Raw genomic sequence first — 23,379 nt, 5'->3', positions numbered from 1 at the left:
AAATACGCTGGGAGTGACACTATTAAAGACGTCAGCATTTTTACAGCTATTATTTTAAAAAAAGACGAAATGTATGGTTATGTCATTACGAATCGATAACAAGTTTAAAATAACAATAATTTATGTAATACAACAAATAACACAATATCTTATTTCCTACTTAGTAATAAGAAAAATGTAATTTAAAGCATTCCCTATTTATTTACTACCATAACGGTAGAAAATTTATGAAATGGTAACACTTATCAACGCATTTACGACCTAATTATTATCATCAGTATTAAATTAACAAAATAATGTTAAAAATGGGAAAATCTACCAACAAGCCAGCTTATCACTGCCAGATCATGTTGCCATATCAAAATTACCCTTCGATGTTGCTATGTGGAATCTTAAATTTCTACCAAGGGTTGTTGGTAGATTTCTCGTAGGTGTAAGGTTAATGTACCTATTAAAATGTGTTGCTTAACGAGACGCTAGGGGGCGTCACATGCGCTTTTTATTAAAAAAATAAGAAATATTGTCTATAAACTTTATAAGTTATTTGTCGTAATAAAAGATGTTAGATATAATTTTCATATTTTATTTCATCATCTGCCGAGCCTTTTCCCAACTATGTTGGGGTCGGTTTTCAGTCTAACCGGATGAAGCTGAGTACCAGTGTGCCACAAGGAGCGACTGCCTATCTGACCTCCTCAACCCAGTTACCCGGGCAACCCAATACCCCTTGATAAGACTGGTTGTCAGACTTTCTAGCTTATAGCGTAACGACTGCCAAAGATGTTCAAATGACAGCCGGGACCTACATTTTTTATCGTGCTTTCCAAAACACAGCAAGGGTGTGTAAGTATAAAAAATATATATTTCTCAACAAATAAAATAATGTATTTCTTTAAGAATTAAACATTAACAAAAAACCTTAACTATAATATCACATGTCAATTCTTCCGGCTGTCCGTCCCGGGTACAATGTGTCGAGGACCGCTGTCAAGTGGACCCAGGGCACTATGTTAGCTTTTACCAGCGGCGTGGAGGATGATGAGTCCTTCTTTAAAAGGTCATGGAGGGGGTAGCCCATCCGGGGGCATACGATTGCCTGAAATAATGGAGAAAAATATAGATTAGTTTTCTTTTTATCGAGTGGGCTGCAGGGGCTTGGTTCAGCCAATTTTAGTTAAGTGTCATACGATTTGAGATCCAATCACGACTCAATTACGATTGAAGCGTATGTGGCATTCCGCTATTTTTTCTTTTAAATAAACGTTTTTATCCTTTTCTGTGATTCAATAATGAATCATTTATCTGCAAATGATTTACGATTGCAATATGATTGTAGAGCAGACTAACCTATAGACCAAATAGCAGACCAATATCAAACCAATGAAATATTAATGGAATACGATTGGTCTTACATTAGTAGCAGGATGCCCGCTAAGATTATAACTGCTATTGAAGTTCAATTGTTATCCAATTGTCACATTACTAACTTGGCAGAATCAGGCCAGAGTCAGAGTGTCAGAGTTTCTCAAATCCACCTTACGGCCTCTGACGTGGAATTGTAAAGAAGCAGTTAAAGATAATAATACTAACATGGTCAGGCAAGACAGTAACAGGACAGAAATCATTCCTCCCATCTCCACAGTACACGTATTTCTCGTGTTTAGCTTTAGAAGTCCACTGGAGTAGGGCAGATTTCTTGCAGAGGTTCGGCGGACACCTAGCACAGGCTGTCTGATGCATGTAAGGCTTGATTAGCAGTTTGTCGCCTGCCCAGTGTGCGGGGTTCGTTATTATCTCTGTTATGCAATCCTGGAATGAGAAAAGTCAAAATTAGTTGTGCACTTCTAACTTACTCTTCCCTATCGCATCTCTCTATCGCTCTAAGGTTTTCTGTCAGAGAACCCAACTCTGGGTTAAGCTCGCCTTTGTACATGATATTTCTGTATTGTGTGTGTATCAATAGTTATTTGTTATACAAGAGTGCAAAGTTGCTTTTTAACCGCGAGCTTAATTTTGATGACCGAGCAAGCGAAGGATTCTAAAATTGAAACACGAGCGTAGCGAGTGTTTCAATAATTAGAATCCTGAGCGATAGCGAGGGAATCAAAAGAGCTCAAGGTGAAAAATCTTTGCACTCGAGTGCAACACGTAACTTTTCATCCCACCTCATCGAGGAAATTACTAAATGCAAAAAAACAAAATGGCGCGCACATATGAGTATCAAATTAAAAAGCAGTATCTATTAAAGTTCATTTATTTGAAAACTCAGTTTAAAAATGAAACGAGGTTAGAAATCTATGTAAAAACAATAATAAAAATGACTTAATTAATTGAATAATTATTTTAAGCAGTATTTTATTTGTTTAATATTTATTTGTTTGAAAAGTCTTATCAAGATTGTCACAAACGGAGTATTGCACACGATTTGACATGATGTTCTAAATTCAAATCACTTTACCGCTCTAGAGAATAAAAACGGCTTTTGCGCTCAGATATCAAAGGGTAAAACTACTCTTTCCGAGATGGTGGGATGAAAAATATGTTTTGTGTACAATAAAGAATAATAAAAGTAAAAAAAAAGTTACTTTATTGCGATTTCAAAAAGTAAATTGGTTTTAATTTCGTTTTGTTTGGGGTTGCTATCGAAACTTAGGACATGGTCGAAAGTTTTTAAAGTGTAAATTACAAGTGACTGTGGCATTCGAAGGACCCCAGAACGTGTGGGACACAATTAGAGGTATTTTATTATTATCTTTATATACTTCCGTATAAATATTTCCTGTGTCGACAAATAACAAACTTTATGGATTTCTATCGACAGGATTTTTTTTGGCACGGCAATGCGTTTGTCAGTTTAAACTATCTATTGCTTGCTTTCTAAAAATAGTTTTCACATGCCACCATTACAAGTAATATCAAATTCCTATCTCTAGAAACCAAATCAACAGACAGGTTATTGTAACCCACCGATAGGCAATATGTAAAGAATCCTTGAAAATCCTCACGTGCTTACTCAGATCTACATATTAGTATACCTCTATTAAAAGGTATAATTAGAACGATTTGTCTTTGAGAAAACTGTTAACTTCCTCTTGTACAGTAAACTGCACATTAGTGGTAACTGTCATGCACCTTAACTCAATAGTAATAAGGACGATTTTCCTATAAAACTATTACCACTGACCTGAAGTTGACTGTACATCTTTATGCACTTCCTTATCCTTATCGCATGTACTTTATGATATTCTATGGCGAATTGTACAAAAATTAACCTGATCCATTCAGTGGTTTAGCCACAGGAGTCATTTTTCATTTTCATAATTACAACATCATTGTGTAAAGCAGAGATAAAGTTAGGAGTATCGTTTTGATCAGTTGACAGCTGTCAGTTTTCAAGGGAGAATTTCCGTTGTGTTTAATGACTGACTCTATATGGAGTTCTAATTCTCGCAAATTTTCATTCTATTTACTTTGTTTGAAAAAATCTTTTATTTCTTTGTGCTAATCGACATATATTAACCAGTATATTAACATATTTAATTTAATGTGATAAACCCGATATACCTCCAAGCAAGAAGAAGAAAAAGAGTATTGGAATTGGCAAGAATTCCAATACTCTGGAGTTCCAGAGTATTGGAATTCTTGCCTCATCCTGACCAAAGTTATTTGTTTATAATAACGACATAGTTATAAGTAAATAAACACGAGAAATTTAATAACAGAGTAAATAAGGAGCTACATTTGCCAACAAACTGTTTTGCAGTTTGGCAAAAGTAATAGTAAAAAATATTGGAGAATTTATTCGGAATAAACGTTTATTTTATTTTTTATTTTTTTACCTACTTACTTTATTTACACCCTTATGTACTTGCTTATGAATGTTTGGTCCACAGATAGTCTAGAGCCCGAAGTAAGGTGTAGGTTTCATTTTATCCGGATACGGGAATTATTTACAGCCAAGTATTAATACAAGGTGGACAGACAACCTTATAAAGGTCGCCGTCGACGCTGGATGCAGGTCGCCTCCAACAGGTATCTGTGGAGATCTAAGGGGGAGGCCTATGTTCAGCAGTGGACGTCCTATGCCTGAGATGATGATGATGATGAAGTAGTTTTAGTTCGTCATTAGAACACTTTTGTTTTTGAGTCACATGCTCTCAACAGATGTGCAAACAAACTATTACTATAACAGTGCACTATTATTTACTATGGAACTGCTAATGAAACTTCTATACAAATGTAAAGTTGTAATTTTCACTAGAACATTTCATCATTATATGAAATACCGACTGCCTCGTTGGTCTAGCTGTCGCAAGTGTGGCTGCTGAGCACGTGGTCTCGGGTTCGATTCCCGAGTCGGGCCGAAATCGCTTTGTGGGTTTTAGAAGACTTTCACAAAGCAGCCCGGAGCCTGGAAGCTGGTGATTGATACACCCGTGCATCGGAGAGCACGTAAATGTCGGTCCTGCGCCTGATCTCTCTCCGGTCGTGTCGGATTACCGTCCCATCGGGCTATGAGAGTTAAGGAATAGTGAGTGCACCTGTGTCTGCGCAAATGCTCGTGCACTATAATATGTCCTGCGTAGTTGGCTAGTCTCCTTACATGAGAACAGCCGCCGTAGCCGATAATCGGCTAGGAGGACATCATCATCATCATCATATGAAATCATGAATGACGTAAAATTATTTGTTTTGTTGTAAGAAATAACTGCTTTTTATCAAGGTTGCTTCTTCGTCACATAAACGTAAGTAAGTTGGGTTGGCCGGGTAACCGGGTTGAGGTTAGACTGGTGTCAGACTTACTGGCTTCTGAAGACCCGTAACGACTGCCAAGGATGTTCAATGACAGCCGGGACCTACAGTTTAACGTGCCATCCGAAACACAGCCAATGGTGTCTAAGATATACTTAGAAAGTACATACAAACTTAGAATCGGGTTACCCGGGTAACTGGGTTGAGGAGGCCAGGCATGGCAGTCACTTCTTGTAAAGCACTGGTACTCAGCTACATCCGGTTAGACTGGAAGCCGACGCCAACATAGTTGGGAAAAAGGCTCGGAGGATGATGAGGAGTCTGAAACTCACCCGTAACCCATTGACCTTCAGCCAGTGCTCCACAAAGACGGTATTCGCATCGGATATAATGACGATATGCCAGCCCTCCTCTGCGCACACCGCGATAAGCTCCTTCACTCCTGGCGTGGGTCTCATGCACCCGATGCATTGGAGTATGTCGTCCCGGCTTAGCCCTGCTGAGTAGGCGTGCTCGAATACCTGAAAAAGACAAAGAATTTATTTAACAAGTGTATGAAATTGATTGAAGATTAGACTGCTGTTGAAATAATTTTATTCTAGGTTGTAGGTATCTACGGCGAAACTCGTACGAAAATCTGTTCAGTAGTTTTCTTGTAATCGCAATTTGAAAATTGACACACTTAATCATTTTTCTGCAATACTCTGATACCACATCTCTTTCGTATTTAATAAATCAGGTGTTTATGCTACCCATTATCATTGTCATTTTCTTGTATCCTACTGTTTGAATATGACAATGTAACGGATATGACTACAGGTCTTATAGCGAAGAACAGACATCATTTGAATATGGCGAACTTAGAACAAGGGAGATATGAGCGAACAAACATACAAAAAAAAAATCTAACCTTGAGAACCTGTGGGATTGCTCGCGCGAGTTACCGGGGCGCTGGTACATAAAAAGCTTAAGAAGGAACATGATGGGTTTCAGTCAGTAAGAGTCTGACACTCCCTCACGCTGCACCCACAGCGGGAGGGGGTCATTTGATGATTTCTCACCAGAATAGAAAAGCCTTCTATTCACCTACTAAATCGTGTTAGATCGATAAACCATTATGTGTTAATAAAGAGTCATGTTTACGTATATACTTTGTTTCATAAGAGTGCAAGTGTTAATTTATATCACACTTGACTTTTGTGATTCTTTGTTAAACATCTTATATAGGCGTAGGTACTAGCTATATTTCCCTTGGTTCGCCTGCATTTTCAGTGAAATACTTCTGGACAAAAAGTAGCCTTGAAGTAATCTAAAGGAGAGATTCAACACAGATGTTTTTTTTGGTGTACTCGCTCTAGCAAACAGTAAGTGTGGGTCCACACTGCAAGCGCGGTGACTGGAGCCTAGGTGGGCGCGGCGAGCGGTGGCGTGGGGTGGCCACAGTGAAGGCGCGAGCTCTTGTAGCGGTGTGATGTACATCAGGAATGCAACACCTTGACTTATAGGAAATTGTTCTTTTATTTCACTCCATAACTTTCTTGTTATTGTGCGATTATTGTGGTGTGGATGTTTGCTTTGCCAGATCGGTGGTTGAGATTGAATTGCACTTATAAACGATTCAGTATTCACCGCCATTTTTTAGACAAACAAATATAAACGCACATACGCCGAACGACAAGATCGAACTGGTTTGTTACCCCCGCCGCCCGCGCATTGGGTCGCTCGATCAAAATCAAAATCAAAATCAAAAGTCATTTATTCAAACTTGGCTGCAAAACAGCACTTTTCGAACGTCAAAAAAAATAAATTTACAAAAGACAGCCCCCAAAACGCCCACCCTTCACCACTTCCTATGCGTTTTTGCTGGGAAGAAGAATTTTTGCTGGGAAGAAGAAAATAATTAGATGACTAGGCCCGTAGTGTGGCCAGAACGCGAAGATAGAAGGGTTTGAAACTTACGCGCGCTGACTCGCTCAGTCCCATCGCACTAGGCTTCCGCCTTAGTCACTTCAATATGGACGCAAAGGCGAGTTTCATATGTTTGATACTTCGCGCCCGTCGTCGCAACCGCGCTAGGCTCGCAGTGTGGACCCACACTAACACATTGCGTGTGAACATTTATAAAATGTCCGCGGATCTGCAGCCTTTGTGTGTATAGAACACATGCTAGCTCGCGCCGAAATGCTTTATTTTAGATCTGCAGAATAATAAATGCAGTCTGACCAAGGGGTATCGGGTTGCCCGGGTAACTGGGTTGAGGAGGTCTGACAGGCAGTCGATCCTTGTGGCACTTTGATACTCAGCTGCATCCAGTTAAACTGGAAGCCGGCCCCAACATAGTTGGGAAAAGGCTAGGCAGATGATGATGCTTCTGGGATCAAATGGCTGGCTGCAGTTGATTTGGTGCAGCAACACAGCAAGATTGTATTTATTCTATGCCAAGAACTTTAATTGTTTTAATCAACTAATATTAATTAGCATACAATCACGCGACGAACAAACGCATTGTAATTAATATTCCGTCTTACATACCGTAGGGAATACCCACGCATTCCCACGAAATCTAATTATTTTTATCGATCTAATTATATGTAGATACACGTGACTATGCACATAGGTATGAATAGTAAAATCTATTGGCAACATATGTAGTTAGTACCTACTTTAAAATGAAACTAGCTGTTGCCTATGAAATTAGCTGAATTCCAATGGTACTCGTCATCATCTGCCTTACCTTTTCAAAAAGCTATGTTGGAGTCGGCTGACCATGGACCACACTGCTACTCAGCTGCACTCTGTTACTGTTTGCTGACGGAAGCCGACCCCAATATAGTTGGGAAAAGGCTAGGCAGATAAGATTATGATGATTTGTGGGTTTAAGAAATTTTTACAAAGCAGCCCAGCCTGCCCCACCAGCAGAGCCTGGAAGTTGGTGATTGATACACCCGTGCATTGGAGAGCACCTTAATGTCGGTCCTGCGCCTCATCTCTAATATGAAACTAGTTGTTGTCCACCAATTTACTCAAGTTCTGCTCCTCATCATCTGTTTAGACTTTTCAGATAATTACCTATGTCGGGTCAGCTTGCAGTTACCCAGACAACCCGATACCCCTTCGTCGTCGTCGTCGACTGGCTGTCGTACATTCCAGCTTCTGACTACCCGTAACGACTGCCAAAGATGTTCAAATGGCAGCCAGGACCTACTGTTTGACGTGCCTTCCGAAACACCAAGATGGTAACATTCGACCAGTGCGGCTGTTAATTAGCCACGAGCTCTCAGAGCAGCAAACTTATTTGGCGAGGGTTATAACATAGAAGTTTATTGACGAGGTCTTTAATATACCGCCCGGTTTATTTGATATCCGCTTCCTCTTATAAATTAGACAGTATAATTTCACTGGCATCGCCCACTAGTCAAGGTTAGGCAAATTGTCACTCTGCCAAAACTAAGAGATAGATAATTTTGGATACTATTAGCATTTTGATGGAACAGGTAAGTTACCTCACCTTGCCCTTTTGTTTATTTATATACTGACTTGCTTATGTCAGCGGTTTTGCTCGCTTTATGAATGAAGGAACACTCTCCCGTAGCCGGATAAGAAGTAGCCTTTAAGTTATTCTGATAAGTATAAGCTATATTATTATTAAAATTAATTCGGTAGTTTTTGTGTCAAAGAGGAGCATACATCAAACTTTCGCGTTTATAATAGGATTTATCCGTATTTTGGAACGGCGCGTTAAATTGCTATTTATCTTTGATATCTGTTTATGTCGTCCAGAAGTCAGAAATTCGGACAACCAGTCTTATAAAGGAAATTTGACAGGCTTTATTTATTTATTATGATTTGCAACAAAGAAGAAGGCTTGGTTTGATTCCATGTTAGACTAAGTTACCTCGTCGTTTGAAAGTTAAGACCTTGTCTAACTTTGACGATGGGTAAGTTACCTTCCTTTTATTACCCATTTGCAAGGGTAGGCCAGTACCTACGTCGTGTAAAACTACATTTAATACCAACATGACTCACAGTTCTTATAGCCTAGCACACCCTTTTAACGATAGGTATAGTAGTTATTTCTATCTATACTTACATACTAATATAAAAAAGAGTGTTTCGTTGTGGGCACATTAAACTGTAGGCCCCGGCCGTCTTTGAACACGGAGCCTTTAAGATACAACAAACAAAAAAGTTTCCTCATCTCCCGAGCCTTTTCGCAACTATGTTCGGGTCGGCTTTCCGTCTAATCGATGCATGCAGCTGAGTACCAGTGTTTTACAAGGAGCGATTGCCTATTTGACCTCCTTAACCCAGTTACCTGGCCAACAATTTACCCCTTCGTAAGACTGGTTGTCAGATATGGACAATTTACATTTGTAAAAGTACTCTGCCTATACCTGTTTCTGCGATGAGTTGCTCCAATTAACTATAACGAATACCGAACCATTTTCAGTTGCCAAATTGCCGATATGACCAATGACAATGGTTATGGTTTACTTATGGAAATACATAGTCAAATAGCGCAACCGCATGTTCGCATGTGTGAGACTATTGTTTGAAAATATTAGTAAACGGTCTACTTATTCCCTCGTGACCATGTTGAATAGATGCAGTGTTTGCTTATCTTAAGAGTTACATTCCCAGAGTAAATGCTAGAATATGTGTCATGTGTCTAGCTAGTCAGTTAGATAGAGAAATCAAAGACCACATTTTCACTAGTAAGCTTTGCTCACGTAAGCAGATTACATAAATAACTTATACGTATACCCCCTCGTGAGTTGCTTGCAGTAATTTCTTAGAACTTTTTACAACTTGTGGAAGTTGCTTGTACTTTTTACTGAAGCAATTTACAAGTGCGAAGTCGGGGTCACATTCAGTTTTACAAAGGAGGTTGCCCAGGTAACTAGGTTGAGGAGTACATATAGCAGTAGCTCCATGAAAGCACTAGTGCTCAGCTGCATTTGGTAAAGACTGGAAGCCTACACCAACATAGTTCGGGGAAAGGCTGGGCTGATGATGAAGTTATGAATGCCAGGAGAATTCCTAGGTTGAATTAATGATAATATTGTTGGTTTTGAACTATCCATTTAAGGTTATGGCCTCCAAAACCAATCAGGATGTCCAAAATAAATAATTCTAATTATACCTTATTAATAAAGCCATAAGGTTTATTTTTAATAGAAACTTTCCTCAATTGGTGACGCACTGACATTGAACATGACAAATAGGTTAGTGACTAGCGTTTTGCCGCAGTTTCACGCGTTTTCCTGGAAGCACGTGCTTTTAACTGAAATATGTATATGGGAGTCAAGTTTCTGCCAGTCATCTTCATATATCTAAAAAATCATGTCACTTCGTTGTAATTTTATAACTCAGGAAAGGGCTATCCAAATCGAATGTTTAGGCTTTGTTCGGACTATTCAGTCGATGGTTTATGTGTAGTTTGCACAATATCGGTCAAACAGTTCTTCATTTATTTACGTAGCGAAGGACGTACCAGGGCGCTAGGACTATGTATGATAAAGAGATTTTTTTTTTGTTTGTACCCCAAAAGCTCCGAAAATATGTATAGAACTGATTTAAAAAAAACTTTCACTGCTCAAGCTACGCTCTTCCCGAGCAGCATAGGCTGCATTTTATCCCAGTACGGGCAGTAGTTTCCACGGGACGCGGGAAAACGAATAATGTAAATATTGTCATGTAATGAAGTGATTGAAAATGCATGAATGTGCTATCCTATCAATATTTGTTGCTTTGCTTCCTGCACGTAAATTGGCAGGCCTTTTAACATGGCAATTTTGTGTCGGTGGTCGCTACTTTTTTTAACCCAACTCGGTCGAAGAAGGTTTTAGGCTCTTACAGGTTTACTGAGGTAGAGAGGTTTAGGTGGGCTCTAACAGGTATAGTAAGGGAGAGAGTGGCGTGTGGCGGCTTTTTGTGTCGACGTTTAGAGGCCGATGCGGGCCACAAGAAGCAAGCTGCGGCCATTTGCCGCCACCGGCGTCAACCGTGTGCGGAAAGTCCGTATAAAATGTATGAAAATGACAAGAAATATGCCAGTGGCGGCGGTTTGTGGTTGTGGCCTGTGGCCCGTGTGCTGGGAGAACGGAAGACTCAAATTTTCAGCTTAAACGGTTCATCCATTTTTCAGTTATAAAATGTGTAACTAACACGATTTTCTTTTACGTACCTATATAGAAGATTAAACATTTATAAATGATTATTAGACATTTATAATGGCTAATCATAAATGTCGATTTTATTAGCCAGATAATAACTATGAAAATGCATAATTTGCCGGTTTATCTAAAAACGGAAAATATGTATATATAGGTAATAATAAAAATAACTGTAGGGAAAATAAGTATATTATACCTATTTGTCTAATAGTTAATAATAAGTTTTATCAACCAATAAATGGAATCCTATTTTTAATCGATTTCAAAAAATGAGCTTCTCAGTTTGACGTGTATGTTTGTGCGCGATTATCTTTGCGTTTGGCTGAAGCGATTTTTGATGCGGTTTTCAGCAAAGGTAGTAGGTATTTTTCAACTGGTTTCAATAGGCAATTTTTGTAGCAATTAAATCCGAACAGTCTGACAAAGTATCAGACCTATACTTTCTTTCAGTAATAAGTCATAAGCTAGTTTGATGTTTTTCAGTAGGGACAATAGTTACTCCATGATGAAAATACCTGTAGTAAAGAATAATTTTAAAGAAGCAAATTCTATCTACCTAAAAAACGGCTAGGCAAAATTAAATACAACAAAAAATCATAATCCCCAAAAATGTAGCTAAGAAATCGTGCTTTTTTACGTGAAAAAATAGGCACCTGAGAGCAATGAACATACAGCCAACTAAAAAAAAACTTACATCACTCATATAAGGAGTCCAGTCATGGTTTCCGGCTTCCCACTCGGGCGGAGGCTGCTTTTCCCTTAATTTATCTATTAAAGTCGCGTCAGAGTCAGCGTCCACTATCGTACGATCAAAATCGAAAATAATCAAAGACGAATGCGCCATATTTGAATTTTCCGCGCGCACTACACAACGACCCGTAACGCACTGAACGAGATTTTACTCAAATCTCTGAAGTCCTAAGCGATGCCTCGTGAATGGGGAACTCGTTTAATGACGTCAATAGACATCGAGACATGGGACGGAAGAATTACGGATGATGTAATCATTATTGAAAGGTTTTTCTAATAGACGCAACAAAATCGCAAAATACTTGTGAATTTTGACAGCTATCAGCTGGCGTGACGTTATTGATTTTGAGTTTGACGCGACCTTGAGGTTTTTGTTCGGATAGTTCTCAGAATACTCCAAGGATGATTTATGTATACGTAATCAATGATTTATTCAAATGAACACACATTAAAAATATTTTTACACTTAGGCATAGTTTATAAATAACAAATGAATCAAAGCTTAACCGCAATAAACAATATGAATATTAAAATATATGCTTATTGTTTCGACTTAACAGTTTAAATATCGTTATAGAAATATCAAAAAACTGCAGTGCGTGTATTAGCACCTCTTTGGATATTTAATAAAAACATCAAAAATGGTTTAAAAGAGATTTCATTTTAGACGTCGTACGGATATCCAAACACATCTGTTTGTGACTCTATCAGGCTGTCATCGTCGTAGAAGATTAAAAAAAAACTTGACAGTTGAAGAATTCAGAGCTGCAGCCTAACCTCTTTTTACGGGAATTTATTTTAGAAATATTGTAAATAATTACATAACACGTATTGCAATGGCTTCATTAAATGTGTATTCAGTGGGTAGACTTGCCAAATATGTTGCCGGATCACCGTTGAGGACGCTTCGAGCTAATGTATACAGGTGAAATTGCGCAACCAAATTTTGAGGTTATGTTCACGAAACAATTTTTAAATTTCAGGAAAAAATACTTTTAAAAAGTGTCAAAAGCAAGTTAAAACAGCAAAACTAAAGTTTGACCTTTTTCCTTTTGCGAAGATTTTATAAAAACTATTATAAAATTGCTGATGCAATATTTACTATAGAACTTCTTAAAGTAATTTAAAATTGACTTACTAAGTTAGAATAGCATTCCTCTTGTCGTCGGAACCCTTAACGTGTATTTGTAAATAATAAAAGCTACAAGCTATTAAAGATATCCATCTCTATACCCTTTACAATACCAATAGATCATGACTTGTAGGAATCTTTCTGATTATCGAATTCCAGCAGTATATAAAATCTCTTTAGTTATAGCTATAAACAATATAAAAGTCCTATGTTCAAAGTTCAAGTCTATACCAGATTTTTATCTATAGATAAACCACTAACTTGTGCTCAGTAAACCTGTAAATTATTAAAAAGGCTGTAAAGAGAACTACTAAATTCTATATTGCATTTATGTTATACCGTCATGATTACACTTTTAACTGTCCAGTGTCCACTGACGAAATACTTTTCACATACACTTCACACTTGCTGGGGAGTTTGTTGCGCCACTTCTTCCCAGCATAGGAAGTGGTGAAGGGCGGGCGTTTTGGGGGCTGTCTTTTGTAAATTTCTGACGTTCAAAATGTGCTATTTTGCAGCCTAATTTGAATAAATGACTTTTGATTTTGACATAGATTTACTTAAACTGAAATAATGAAATGTAACTTAATTTAAACTTATTTGTCACAGCAATTTGCAAATTCTGAATAGAATATATAATAGATAGAATTATATTTGAGCAGCACTTAAAATTAATAACATTTCAGTTACTCCAGTTGGTAATTTATTTCAGACTATCTAGTTTTACCTAACTTTAAAAACTTTTATACAGGTTGAGAACCTGTGATAGTAAAAAACTTTAACAAATCTTTAATTATAGCCTAATTTCTTCACACAACATTCTTCATCTTTCTAGCCCCATCTTGTGACACCCTACTTGCAAAAATGTATATCAAACTCAATTGTTTACAAATAATCTTCATACCCACAGAAGTGCAGTATGCAGATACAGCACAGAAGAGAAGGCTGCGGAGCCCGAGGCGGACAACAAGCAGCTCCCCGGCACTGTCGAGGAGTGCCACAAGCACATCGAGAGTCTGACCGCTGAGGTCAACACGCTGAGAACACAAGTTAAGGATTTTGAAGTAAGTTTACTATTTTAAGAGTAACCTATATTTGTGAACTCACCGTCTATGAGACATCCACGTCAGTAGTTAAAGGTTAATTTGCTACTATAAATATTATAATAAGCACTTTACACCTGAGACAGGTTTTTACCTAGTTCAAACAAATCATATACATATAAGCACTTATTTAGAATTAAGGAAAATATTGTAAAATTATGTAATAAATGCTTTATTTATACCATATTACAGGGATGGCGAACCAATGGCACGCGTGCCCGTGGTGGCACGCAGCTAAATAATTTGGGCACGCCATTATTCTGCAAGTTTTCAATTGAACTTACCTATGTACCATTACTACGTACTAATAAATGTTTATCATAGATTCGTGGAACTACCTCCCACATCCCGAAAAGAGCCTATTTTATTAAGATATCTGAGCACTATTGTTAAAAGATGTTTATGAAAATTTGCGAATCAAAGACAAGTCCCTCTTCATAATCTTTTACCTTTTAATGTTAAAGGCACGCGTCTATAATCATCATTCTTTTTTATTTAATTTGGCACGTAAGTCAATAAAGGTTCGCCATCCCTGCCATATTATATAAGGTAGCATCTTGGAAGGGTAGCTCACAGTTTACTTTAATAAATGGATCTCATATAAAAACATAATGATACTATGTTTGGCCATAAAACATTTTTTGGTAAACAAAACTTTGTTTAAATGTTTAAAAGAAAGAAGTTGGGAGGGACAGCTCAACCCAACCATACGTGACAGAAGTCCCTTTGCTGCAGGCATAAACCATCTCAGTGTACCTACTATTATGCCTAACACCGTTGTACTCTTCCCAGGACAAATACAAGCGCGCTCTAGCAGACGGCGAGAACGTGCGGCGTCGCATGATGAAGCAGGTGGAGGACGCCAAGTCCTTCGCCATACAGAGCTTCTGCAAGGATCTACTTGACGTGAGTGTAGACACCTCCACTGTACTCTTCCCAGGACAAATACAGTGCTCTAGCGGCTGTTGTAACGAATTGTTTGAAGATCGCCATTTAATTTAGGTTTGTGAGAAATCTATGTTCTTGTGTGGTAGATATGCCCACATTTCCTCAAGGAATTTGGTCATGTAAGTTATACAGGTAAGAAATAATGTAATAAAAGTGTGTCTATGTATGTTAATATAGTAAAGAGGGAAACTTTTTTGTTTGTTTGTAAAGGCTCTGAGAACATTGAACCTATTTGAAAGCTACACTCTTCCCAAGTAACATAGGGACGAGTCAAACATAGGGTCAAACTGGACGCTGGTGGAACCGCGTGCCGCGTGAAACAGCAAGTGGTATACATCTATACATATTATTAAACTTGTAACCATGGAGTTTCTTTCCCGTTCTTCTCCATAGGAAGCTACTTTTGGAATGGGCAACTATAATCAAACTTAGTTATATGTTCGACGTTCATAAGTGCTTGTAAAGGCCTAAATGAAATAAATGATTTGAGTTGTTTCTATCGTCTCCAGGTAGCAGACACTCTAGCAGCAGCCGCCGAGAGCGTGCCAGAGAGCGAGGTGTCGGAGGGCGGAGGCACAGAGGGCGGCGCCGCCGCAGCCCTGCGCTCCCTGCACTCCGGAGTGCGACTCACTCGTGCGCAGCTCACGCAGGTAATGACACCCCTGTGACACCCCATGTGACTACTTACTGACATCCGTGTGACACCCCATTGACGTCCCGTATGGCGTCCTACTGACCCTCACGTGACACTCCACTGACGTACCGTGTAACCCCCAACCAGCCTATCCAGACGTTCAACTTTTAACGGGATAATCGCGATTTTTGTCGCAAATGTCCTGCTTTACGGTGAGCAAATCGTAGAATAGTAAAATTCGCGCACGCTCTTTCGTGTTTTGTGTTTCGCTCTTTATTTTGTCGCTTATCGCGTTATTCGTGTTAACTAACTTATAAGAGCAATTTTTTTTTAATTTTTGTGTCCTCTAAAGCCTAAAGTAACTGATTCAATAAATTGCCTTCAGCTGGCGGGTGCAAAAATGTCCTTGTCCCTCTTTCGATGAAAACATCCCACTTATATCACGCAAAAATTATATAACATTTATTTAATTATACTACTATTTACCATTTTGTATTTCGCAGGTGTTCAGCAGACACGGGCTGGTGTCGGTGTCTCCTCTCCGCGAGAAGTTCGACCCCAACCTACACGAAGCTTTATTCCAACAGGTAATATTATTTATTACAAATTAACATACATCTTTTACTCAGTTCTAGTTAAGAGGCTTACAACAGCCAAATTGGCTTGTCTCAAACATTTTTTTTTTTTGCCAAATCTATACAGTTTTCGACGGCGAAAAAATGTATATTACTCTTTAACATATTTACGAAAACCTTGTACATAGGTAAAATTCAAAACTCGTTCTTGAAAAGTTTTCTAAATACAATAAAATTGTAACCTCTTGCAAGGATGATGAACCTCAATAAACAAAAACCGTCACCTTGGGACGGCCGCCATGTTGGATTTAGGTCACATAGGAATACTGGATCGTGCATCCGTGTCTGTGCTAGTGCTCACGCACTAAAATATGTCCTGCGCAGCTGGCTGATCTTAAATGAGCACAGCCGCCGTAGCCGATAATCGGCTAAAGGGACATCAAGTATCATTATCATCAATCTTTTAATATAAGTACCACTGCTGGGCTGCGGTCTCCTCTCAAACAAAGGAAAATTGAGCGTTAATCTTGACGTTCTTTCAATGTCAGTTGGTAATTTCAGACTTTATAGTGTAGTACTTTGCTTGAGATAATAGGAATAATCTTCCCAGCAAAAACACATAGGAAGTGGTGAAGGGTGGGCATTTTGGGGGCTGTCTTTTGTAAATTTCTGACGTTTGAAAAGTGCTGTTTTGTAGCCAAGTTTGAATAGACGATTTTTGATTTTGATTTGCTTAGGAAGAATTAAGAAAAGGTAAAGATTGTGACGTATAAGGAAGTTCAGGAGTTGGCGCTAGATAGGTGTAAATGGAAGGAGCTGCACCGACAAGAGCTGGGCTCTTAAATTAATGATGATGATGATGAGGATAAATTATAGCAATATGGTATTACTTTGCAGGAAGTGGAAGGCGCGGAGGCGGGCACGGTGGTGGCGGTGTCGAAGGTGGGTTACAAGCTGCACGAGCGCTGCGTGCGGCCCGCGCTCGTCGGCGTCGCCAAGTGATGTCACACCCGTGAGTAACATGTCACACCCGTGAGTAACATGTCACACCCGTGAGTTACATGTGACACCCGTGAGTTACATGTGACACCCGTGAGTAACATGTCACACCCGTGAGTAACATGTGACACCCGTGAGTAACATGTCACACCCGTGAGTTACATGTGACACCCGTGAGTAACATGTCACACCCGTGAGTTACATGTGACACCCGTGAGTAACATGTCACACCCGTGAGTTACATGTGACACCCGTGAGTAACATGTCACACCCGTGAGTAACATGTGACACCCGTGAGTAACATGTCACACCCGTGAGTTACATGTTACACCCGTGAGTAACATGTCACACCCGTGAGTAACATGTCACACCCGTGAGTAACATGTCACACCCGTGAGTTACATGTGACACCCGTGAGTAACATGTCACACCCGTGAGTTACATGTGACACCCGTGAGTAACATATCAAGTAGTGTCAAATTAAGCATAACAACAGATAGATCATAGATCCATCCATCCTCCGAGCCTTTTTCCCAACTATGTCGGGGTCGGCTTCCAGTCTTACAGGACGTAGCTGAGTACCAGTGTGACACAAGGAGCGACTGTCCTATCTGAACTTCTCAACCGAGTTACCTGGGCAACCAAATAGACTGGTGTCAGACTTACTGGCTTCTGACTACCTGTAACGACTGCCAAGGATGTTCAATGACAGCCGGGGCCTACAGTTTAACATGCCTTCTGAAACACAGTCATTGGTGTCTAAGATATACTTAGAAAGTACATAAAAATATAGAAAATTTGCATTGATACTTGTCTGACCTGGAATCGATCCCACGCCCTTATACTCAAGAGGTTGTTTTTTAACCCACTAGGCAGTGGCGTAGCGTGGGTATCTGCCGCCCGGGGCAGTTGTCGATTTTGCCGCCCCTTCCCGTGTATTTTTAAGTGTTACTGGCCGTTGGTTTTTTCTTTTTTGTGTATCGACGTTAAAAATCATCAAATTACCCCTCCCGCTGTGGGTTAGCAGCGGTGAGGGAGTGTCAGACTCTTACTGACTAAAAACCGTCATGTTCCTCGTAGGCCGCGTGTAACTCTTTCGAACAACCCGCAGCCCCGGCAGAAGGGGGAGGTTCTCAAGTAGACTTTTCTTTTATATCTTTGTTACTTGATTTCTTGAAGGTTTTAAAATTCTTTTAGGTACGCAGGCTAGCGAAGTAGGTACCTATAAGTATATACGAAATTGAAATAATTCAAAAAGCGGGGCTACTTTAAACTGTTTAACAAATTAATTTAATTTACGGGACTAATGCTAAAACTAGTTTCCATGGAACTGTACCTAAGCGTGAAATTTTATTTGCGTGCTTCAAGCTTTTTTTTATTGCTTATAGCATTCAAGTTTATCTAAACCAGTGGTTCTTAACCTTTTAGTCATGAGGGACCACTTTAACTAAAGTTTGTCTTGCCGGGGACCACCTCATCGGTTTACCTAAATTAGCACTTTGCTAAACGCATATCGGCAGTTGTGTAGGTAAGCAAATGTAAATAAAGAAAAACCTGCCTATGTAGTTCCCAAACGCGCGAGCGAAGCGAGCGCGCAATTTTTATCGGACTTAAACCAAATATTACGTAAATTTTATTTATTTATTTATTTATTTGTTTACCTCAGGCAACTAGGGCCCATAGAAAGTACAATACATACATAATTTAATATTGCAATACTTATAAACTAATACATATAAAATAACAATAATCAGCAGGACAATTTCTATTTGTTAACACGAATAGGCGGTGTCGTGTTGCACTGCGTGGTGTCGCGTAGCCTCCCGCGGAACCGCCGGAAAACGACACCTTTCGGCCAAAACGCTTCTTGGAACATGTCGAGATGCTGAGTCGGCACACGTACCACAAACGATTTGAAATTTGTGTTGTGTCTGGGCTCCAACCTCTCGACTCTTAAGGTCCAGTTCGTCTTGACTCGTATATACTCCACGATCTCCTCGACCTTCGTGGAGTGATGTAAACGCGAAACATACAGCTGCGTCGTCGGTATTGCGGGGCGCAGCAGCATGTTCGGACCAGTCAACGCAGTTCCGCATTGATTTCGGCTAGATGGCTTCTTCTTCCTTCTTTCCACCTTCACGAAACCATCTGCATCAACTTTCCCTTTACATGGTACAGATTGTACCGTACCTCGGGTTCCTTCGGGCTGATATTGTATCGCCACAGTAGCTTTAGGTGGCCGTTGGACGGGATCTCGCTTTACTGCATCCGAGTAAACACGTCCAAGCCTAGACGTGCTTACATTCGTCGGCGTCCCGTAGGCAGGGGACGCGGGGAGGGCGGGGCACGGTGACGCATCACTAGTATTGGCGACGGCAGGCGACGAGTGCAATTTTGCTGACTCGGCGCGTTGCGGCGATGCGTTGACCTGTCCGTGGCGTGTGTTGTCGCTGTTGGCATGCGCGTGTGACCTACATGCAGAGTTTCGCAATTCTGCTACCTCGTTACGTAGATCACAGATGGTGGATTGTGATGCCTCCAGCTTCAATTGCAGCTCGACCAGGCTGGACCTCATACTCGTGATGTCCTTTAACAGCCTGGTGACGTCGACGTGATCGAAAGTGACCGGGGGCAGCTTCCGCAACTCCTTTGCCACGAACGTTGGCACGTCGTCCGGGTCGGTCTCCTTCAACAGCCTTATAGTGTCTTGGAGACTCCTCTCTCCCTTTTCATCTCGCCTGCGGGTCGGCATTCGGTCTGCCATTTGCAGCGACTCGTACAACAGCTTCTTTGCGCTGCGTATCTCCTCCTCGGTGAAGTTTGAGGTGCAAATCTGGGTCACACTGACCTCATCCATGACGTCCAGCTGGTACTGCAGGAACGCCAGGACCTCGTTCGCCACGAGTTCTTCCGAACGCATGGTATCGACTTAGCGGCGGCTGACGCCGCGCTCGGCACGAAATTAAAATAATTTCTGTAAAATTTAGCCCAAACGTACTTAACTTTTTGTTTGTTGACAGATGCAAAAATAGGGGCCATAATACAGTTTCTGAATACGCGAGCGAAGCGAGCGCGAAATTTTTTATTATAAAGATTTTATTAATTTAATATGAATATTTGGTTATAAACCTAATAACAACAATGATATCACTTGTGGCATTGACTAACCTACCAAATTTTAACAATAATTAATTTTAAGTTTAAAAAGTTTCAACTTTTTTGTTTAATGTTTTGTTATTGTTAGACAGTTTAATGGAGCGGCGCAGATACTAGTTGCGAACAATATTTTTTTTATTGGGTAAATTTTGCCGCCCCCTAAAAGCTGCCGCCCGGGGAATTCCCCCCCCCCCCCCGCCCCCCACGCTACGCCACTGCCACTAGGCCACCACGACTATACCCCCCTGGTAAACTGTTAATTAGCTTGTGTTGTTGGTTCTAACACAACTGATAAACCAGGGAACTGTCCCTAAGGCCTGATTTTATATAGGCCAGATGTCGCCTTACCCTAAGGCCCGAGTCACACCGAAATAGCAGCGGCGACGAGCTACCCTACCGCCTTAAGATTTAAAAGGGATACTGGTCTTTTCAAATAATATGGAGTTAAAGTTGAAAATTATTTCACACTGAAAGTGCTCGCCGCGTCGCTGCTGGCCGCTGCTATTCCGGTGTGACTCGCGCCTAACATATAATTAGCCTTAGTGGCATTCCATGTCAGAGACCGTCAGGCGGATTTGAAAACACTCTGACACTAGGGTTTGTTAGGTGATTAAACCTGCAGCTCACACAATAAGATGAAGTAATCTTGGCGTAAAAATGCTAATCAATATATTAGATTTTATATATTTCACACAGTAATATGAATATTTTTGTTCCAGGTTTAGAATCGATGCCTAACTACGGGGATTGTTAGATCTAGCCCACACAAACGGATAAAATAATAATTTTAATACTTACATACACAAAATATAATAATAAAAAAGTCTGTACATTTAATATTTTTTTAAGATAACGACTTCCTAAATTGTGCTTAGATTTAGAAGTTAAAATAGTGTGTCCTAAAGGTGAGATTCTACCACACAAATGTATCTCGTGGTGTACTCGCTATAGCAAACAGTAACACATTGCGTGCGAACATTTCTAAAATGTCCGAATGTTCGCGAACAGTTTTTGGTGGAATCGCGCCCTAAAGGATTGGATGATATTATAATGTTTAAAAACCTGTTTTTTTTTTCTTTATTTATATTATAGAACCAAGGTGTAGACATTTTTCAATGTTGATATGAACTTTATTTTGGTCGAATTGTAATGTTGTCAGCCTTCAAAAATGTGTTGAATTTGTTTTCGTTGTCTGCTGAATATTTTGAGTATTTTTTTTACATCAAAACCCTTTTATGTTATTTCATAGATTATTCTGGCCAATTTTCACAATAAACGTCTGTTTACGGAAAACAGTCGTTTATCATAAATTCCAACTAATTTATTTGGGATTTATGTTCCTTGAACGATTATCCCAGAATAAAGTTGAATAACATGTTTCATGAAAATACTAGCTTCGTAGTAAAATAAAAATGTTTTATTCGACTTTTACTCCGATTAATTCGGTTTATGGTGTCGATGAAATTGGACCAATAGCGATTTGCTTGTAATTTTGGCCAGTATAAAATTATCTTGGAAACTATCGCGATTCGCTTTTTGGTGACTTGAAACATTATGAATTGCATAAGTTTTAAAATTAAGTATTGTACTTAAATTGGCAAGGGTTTTCTTAAATGGTGGATAAAACAGGACTAAATATTTGACTTCGAAAAATAGTGTAAAAAATTAAATTCAAGGTACCTCTTTATTTTGTGTTTTCTCATATGAGAAATTGCTACTTTTACAAAATAAAATACTGGTAATGTATTTTTTTGTAAAAGGAGCAGTGTTATATTTTGTAAAAACAGTCTGTGCGTGTGAAATTTTGAAAAATTCATGTAATATAAGAGCGGTTTTTATCAAAATGTTGGTTGTTTTGCAATGTACGAGTATGTCTGTAAACCCAAAGATATGTTGTATATATTTGAATGGTTCAAACATATTGGTTTTATATGTATTTATGTTCTCGTCAAATAAGTTTGCCGTCCCTAAATTGGTTACCATGGAGAATAAAATGACTAGCGGAGATGTCATAACGCAAAATCTCCTAAGAAAGTAGCGCGAGCCCATTATTTTCAAAATAAAATCATCTTTTAATCAAAACCAATCTTTGATAGATTGGTTTTGATTTGACAAGGTACCCGAACGCTTCGTTAGTTCTAGTAACTGATCACGGCTACCGTACGTTGCTTGAGCTACAAGAAGGCGCCTGACCTACCTTCCTTATGGCATCTCCGCTATGTTTCCTTCCTCCGTGGTTACTTATGACTTCACTAAAGTCTGAACGACGACTTTCAGACCGGCACAGTTATTTGACGAGAGCCCTAATTAGATTTAAAATTACGAGAGAGAGTTTTTTAAATGCATTTATTTTTTAAATTATTAAGTTTCTGTATTTATTTCTTGTTTAGACAAAACAATGGTGGTTTGTGAAAATATTTTTGACAGAAATTGTTATGATTTCAAATTATATTTGACTCTAGAAATTAACCGAACCTACAAATAGTGAACCTCCTCCTTTTTTTGAAGTCGGTTAAAATAGCGAAATTATTATATAAAAAACGTAGTTATATTAAAGGCTCTGCAAGAGGTTCAATCTTTATGACAGCATGTATTTAAAGACCAAACCCAGAATGTCTGACAACCAGTCTTACCAAAGGGTATCGTGTTGTCCAGGTAACTGGGTTGAGGAGGTCAGATAGGCAGTCACTCTATGTGGCACACCGGTACTCAGTTGCATCCGGTTGGACAGGAAGCCGACCCCGTCATATAAGGAAAGGGCTAGGCAGATAATTTAAGAGTCAAATGTGATTTGTAATCATGTAGTAAATGATTTTCTCTCTCTCGCTTCTGTAGAATTCCATGTATAGTTGAGCTCAGTCGTTGAGTTCAGTAGTTCCAAATATAGTTGATTATTGTTACAAAATGACTTTTATTTCTTACCTAAGCCCCGTAGCTTGTCGCCCGTGTCCTGAGGTAACTCCGCGCACCTAGATAAGTAGCTTATAGCGTTCTTCGGTAAACGGGCTTTTGAAATATTTCTTCAAACGGGATCTGGGATGGTCCCGCGGGAATTTCCCGTCCCCAGATAAACTAAAGCCTAGCTACTGGAGGATAATGTTGATAACCCCAAAGGGTCCGTCCGTCTGTCTGTCACCAGGCTGTATCTCATGAA

The 23,379-nt window shown here is 39.5% G+C and overlaps 3 protein-coding genes across 4 annotated transcripts; 1 reads left to right on the top strand and 2 right to left on the bottom strand.

Annotated features, from left to right (window-relative positions):
* Nucleotides 1–863: 863 nt before the first annotated feature.
* Nucleotides 864–12,003, bottom strand: LOC124643957 (pyridoxal phosphate phosphatase PHOSPHO2-like). The gene is made up of 4 exons (XM_047183087.1): nt 11,623–12,003; nt 5,085–5,273; nt 1,591–1,809; nt 864–1,096 (listed from the first exon to the last, which is right to left on the bottom strand). The coding sequence occupies exons 1-4, from the start codon at nt 11,770–11,772 to the stop codon at nt 932–934; spliced, it is 723 nt and encodes a 240-aa protein (XP_047039043.1). The 5' UTR covers nt 11,773–12,003; the 3' UTR covers nt 864–931.
* A 396-nt stretch (nt 12,004–12,399) lies between these two features.
* LOC124643958 (grpE protein homolog, mitochondrial) lies at nt 12,400–23,125 on the top strand. Of its 2 annotated transcripts, none has more exons than XM_047183089.1 (7): nt 12,400–12,603; nt 13,721–13,874; nt 14,706–14,819; nt 15,371–15,511; nt 15,999–16,082; nt 16,968–17,102; nt 20,945–23,125. In XM_047183089.1, the coding sequence occupies exons 1-6, from the start codon at nt 12,515–12,517 to the stop codon at nt 17,070–17,072; spliced, it is 687 nt and encodes a 228-aa protein (XP_047039045.1). In that variant the 5' UTR covers nt 12,400–12,514; the 3' UTR covers nt 17,073–17,102; nt 20,945–23,125. The 2 variants fall into 2 exon arrangements, with proteins under 2 accessions (XP_047039045.1, XP_047039044.1); XM_047183088.1 differs by having other exon boundaries at nt 12,401–12,603; nt 16,968–17,082.
* Nucleotides 18,710–20,040, bottom strand: LOC124643955. The gene has a single exon (XM_047183082.1). It carries the CDS (start codon nt 19,987–19,989, stop codon nt 18,835–18,837), a length of 1,155 nt encoding a protein of 384 aa, XP_047039038.1. The 5' UTR covers nt 19,990–20,040; the 3' UTR covers nt 18,710–18,834.
* Nucleotides 23,126–23,379: the final 254 nt, after the last annotated feature.

This window comes from Helicoverpa zea, chromosome 29, assembly GCF_022581195.2.
Source record: "Helicoverpa zea isolate HzStark_Cry1AcR chromosome 29, ilHelZeax1.1, whole genome shotgun sequence".
Lineage (NCBI taxonomy): Eukaryota > Metazoa > Arthropoda > Insecta > Lepidoptera > Noctuidae > Helicoverpa > Helicoverpa zea.
This window is presented reverse-complemented; position numbering and strand designations above follow the sequence as displayed.

Coding starts and splice junctions, on each gene's coding strand:
- LOC124643958 (XM_047183089.1), top strand. CDS start 12,515: ATGGCTTCATTAAATGTGTATTCAGTGGGTAGACTTGCCAAATATGTT. Junction 15,512..15,998: donor CTCGTGCGCAGCTCACGCAG/GTAATGACACCC, acceptor TGTATTTCGCAG/GTGTTCAGCAGACACGGGCT. Junction 16,083..16,967: donor ACGAAGCTTTATTCCAACAG/GTAATATTATTT, acceptor ATTACTTTGCAG/GAAGTGGAAGGCGCGGAGGC.
- LOC124643955 (XM_047183082.1), bottom strand. CDS start 19,989: ATGCGTTCGGAAGAACTCGTGGCGAACGAGGTCCTGGCGTTCCTGCAG.
- LOC124643957 (XM_047183087.1), bottom strand. CDS start 11,772: ATGGCGCATTCGTCTTTGATTATTTTCGATTTTGATCGTACGATAGTG. Junction 5,274..11,622: donor GGACTCCTTATATGAGTGAT/GTAAGTTTTTTT, acceptor TGTCTTTTTCAG/GTATTCGAGCACGCCTACTC. Junction 1,097..1,590: donor TTACTGTCTTGCCTGACCAT/GTTAGTATTATT, acceptor CCATTATTTCAG/GCAATCGTATGCCCCCGGAT.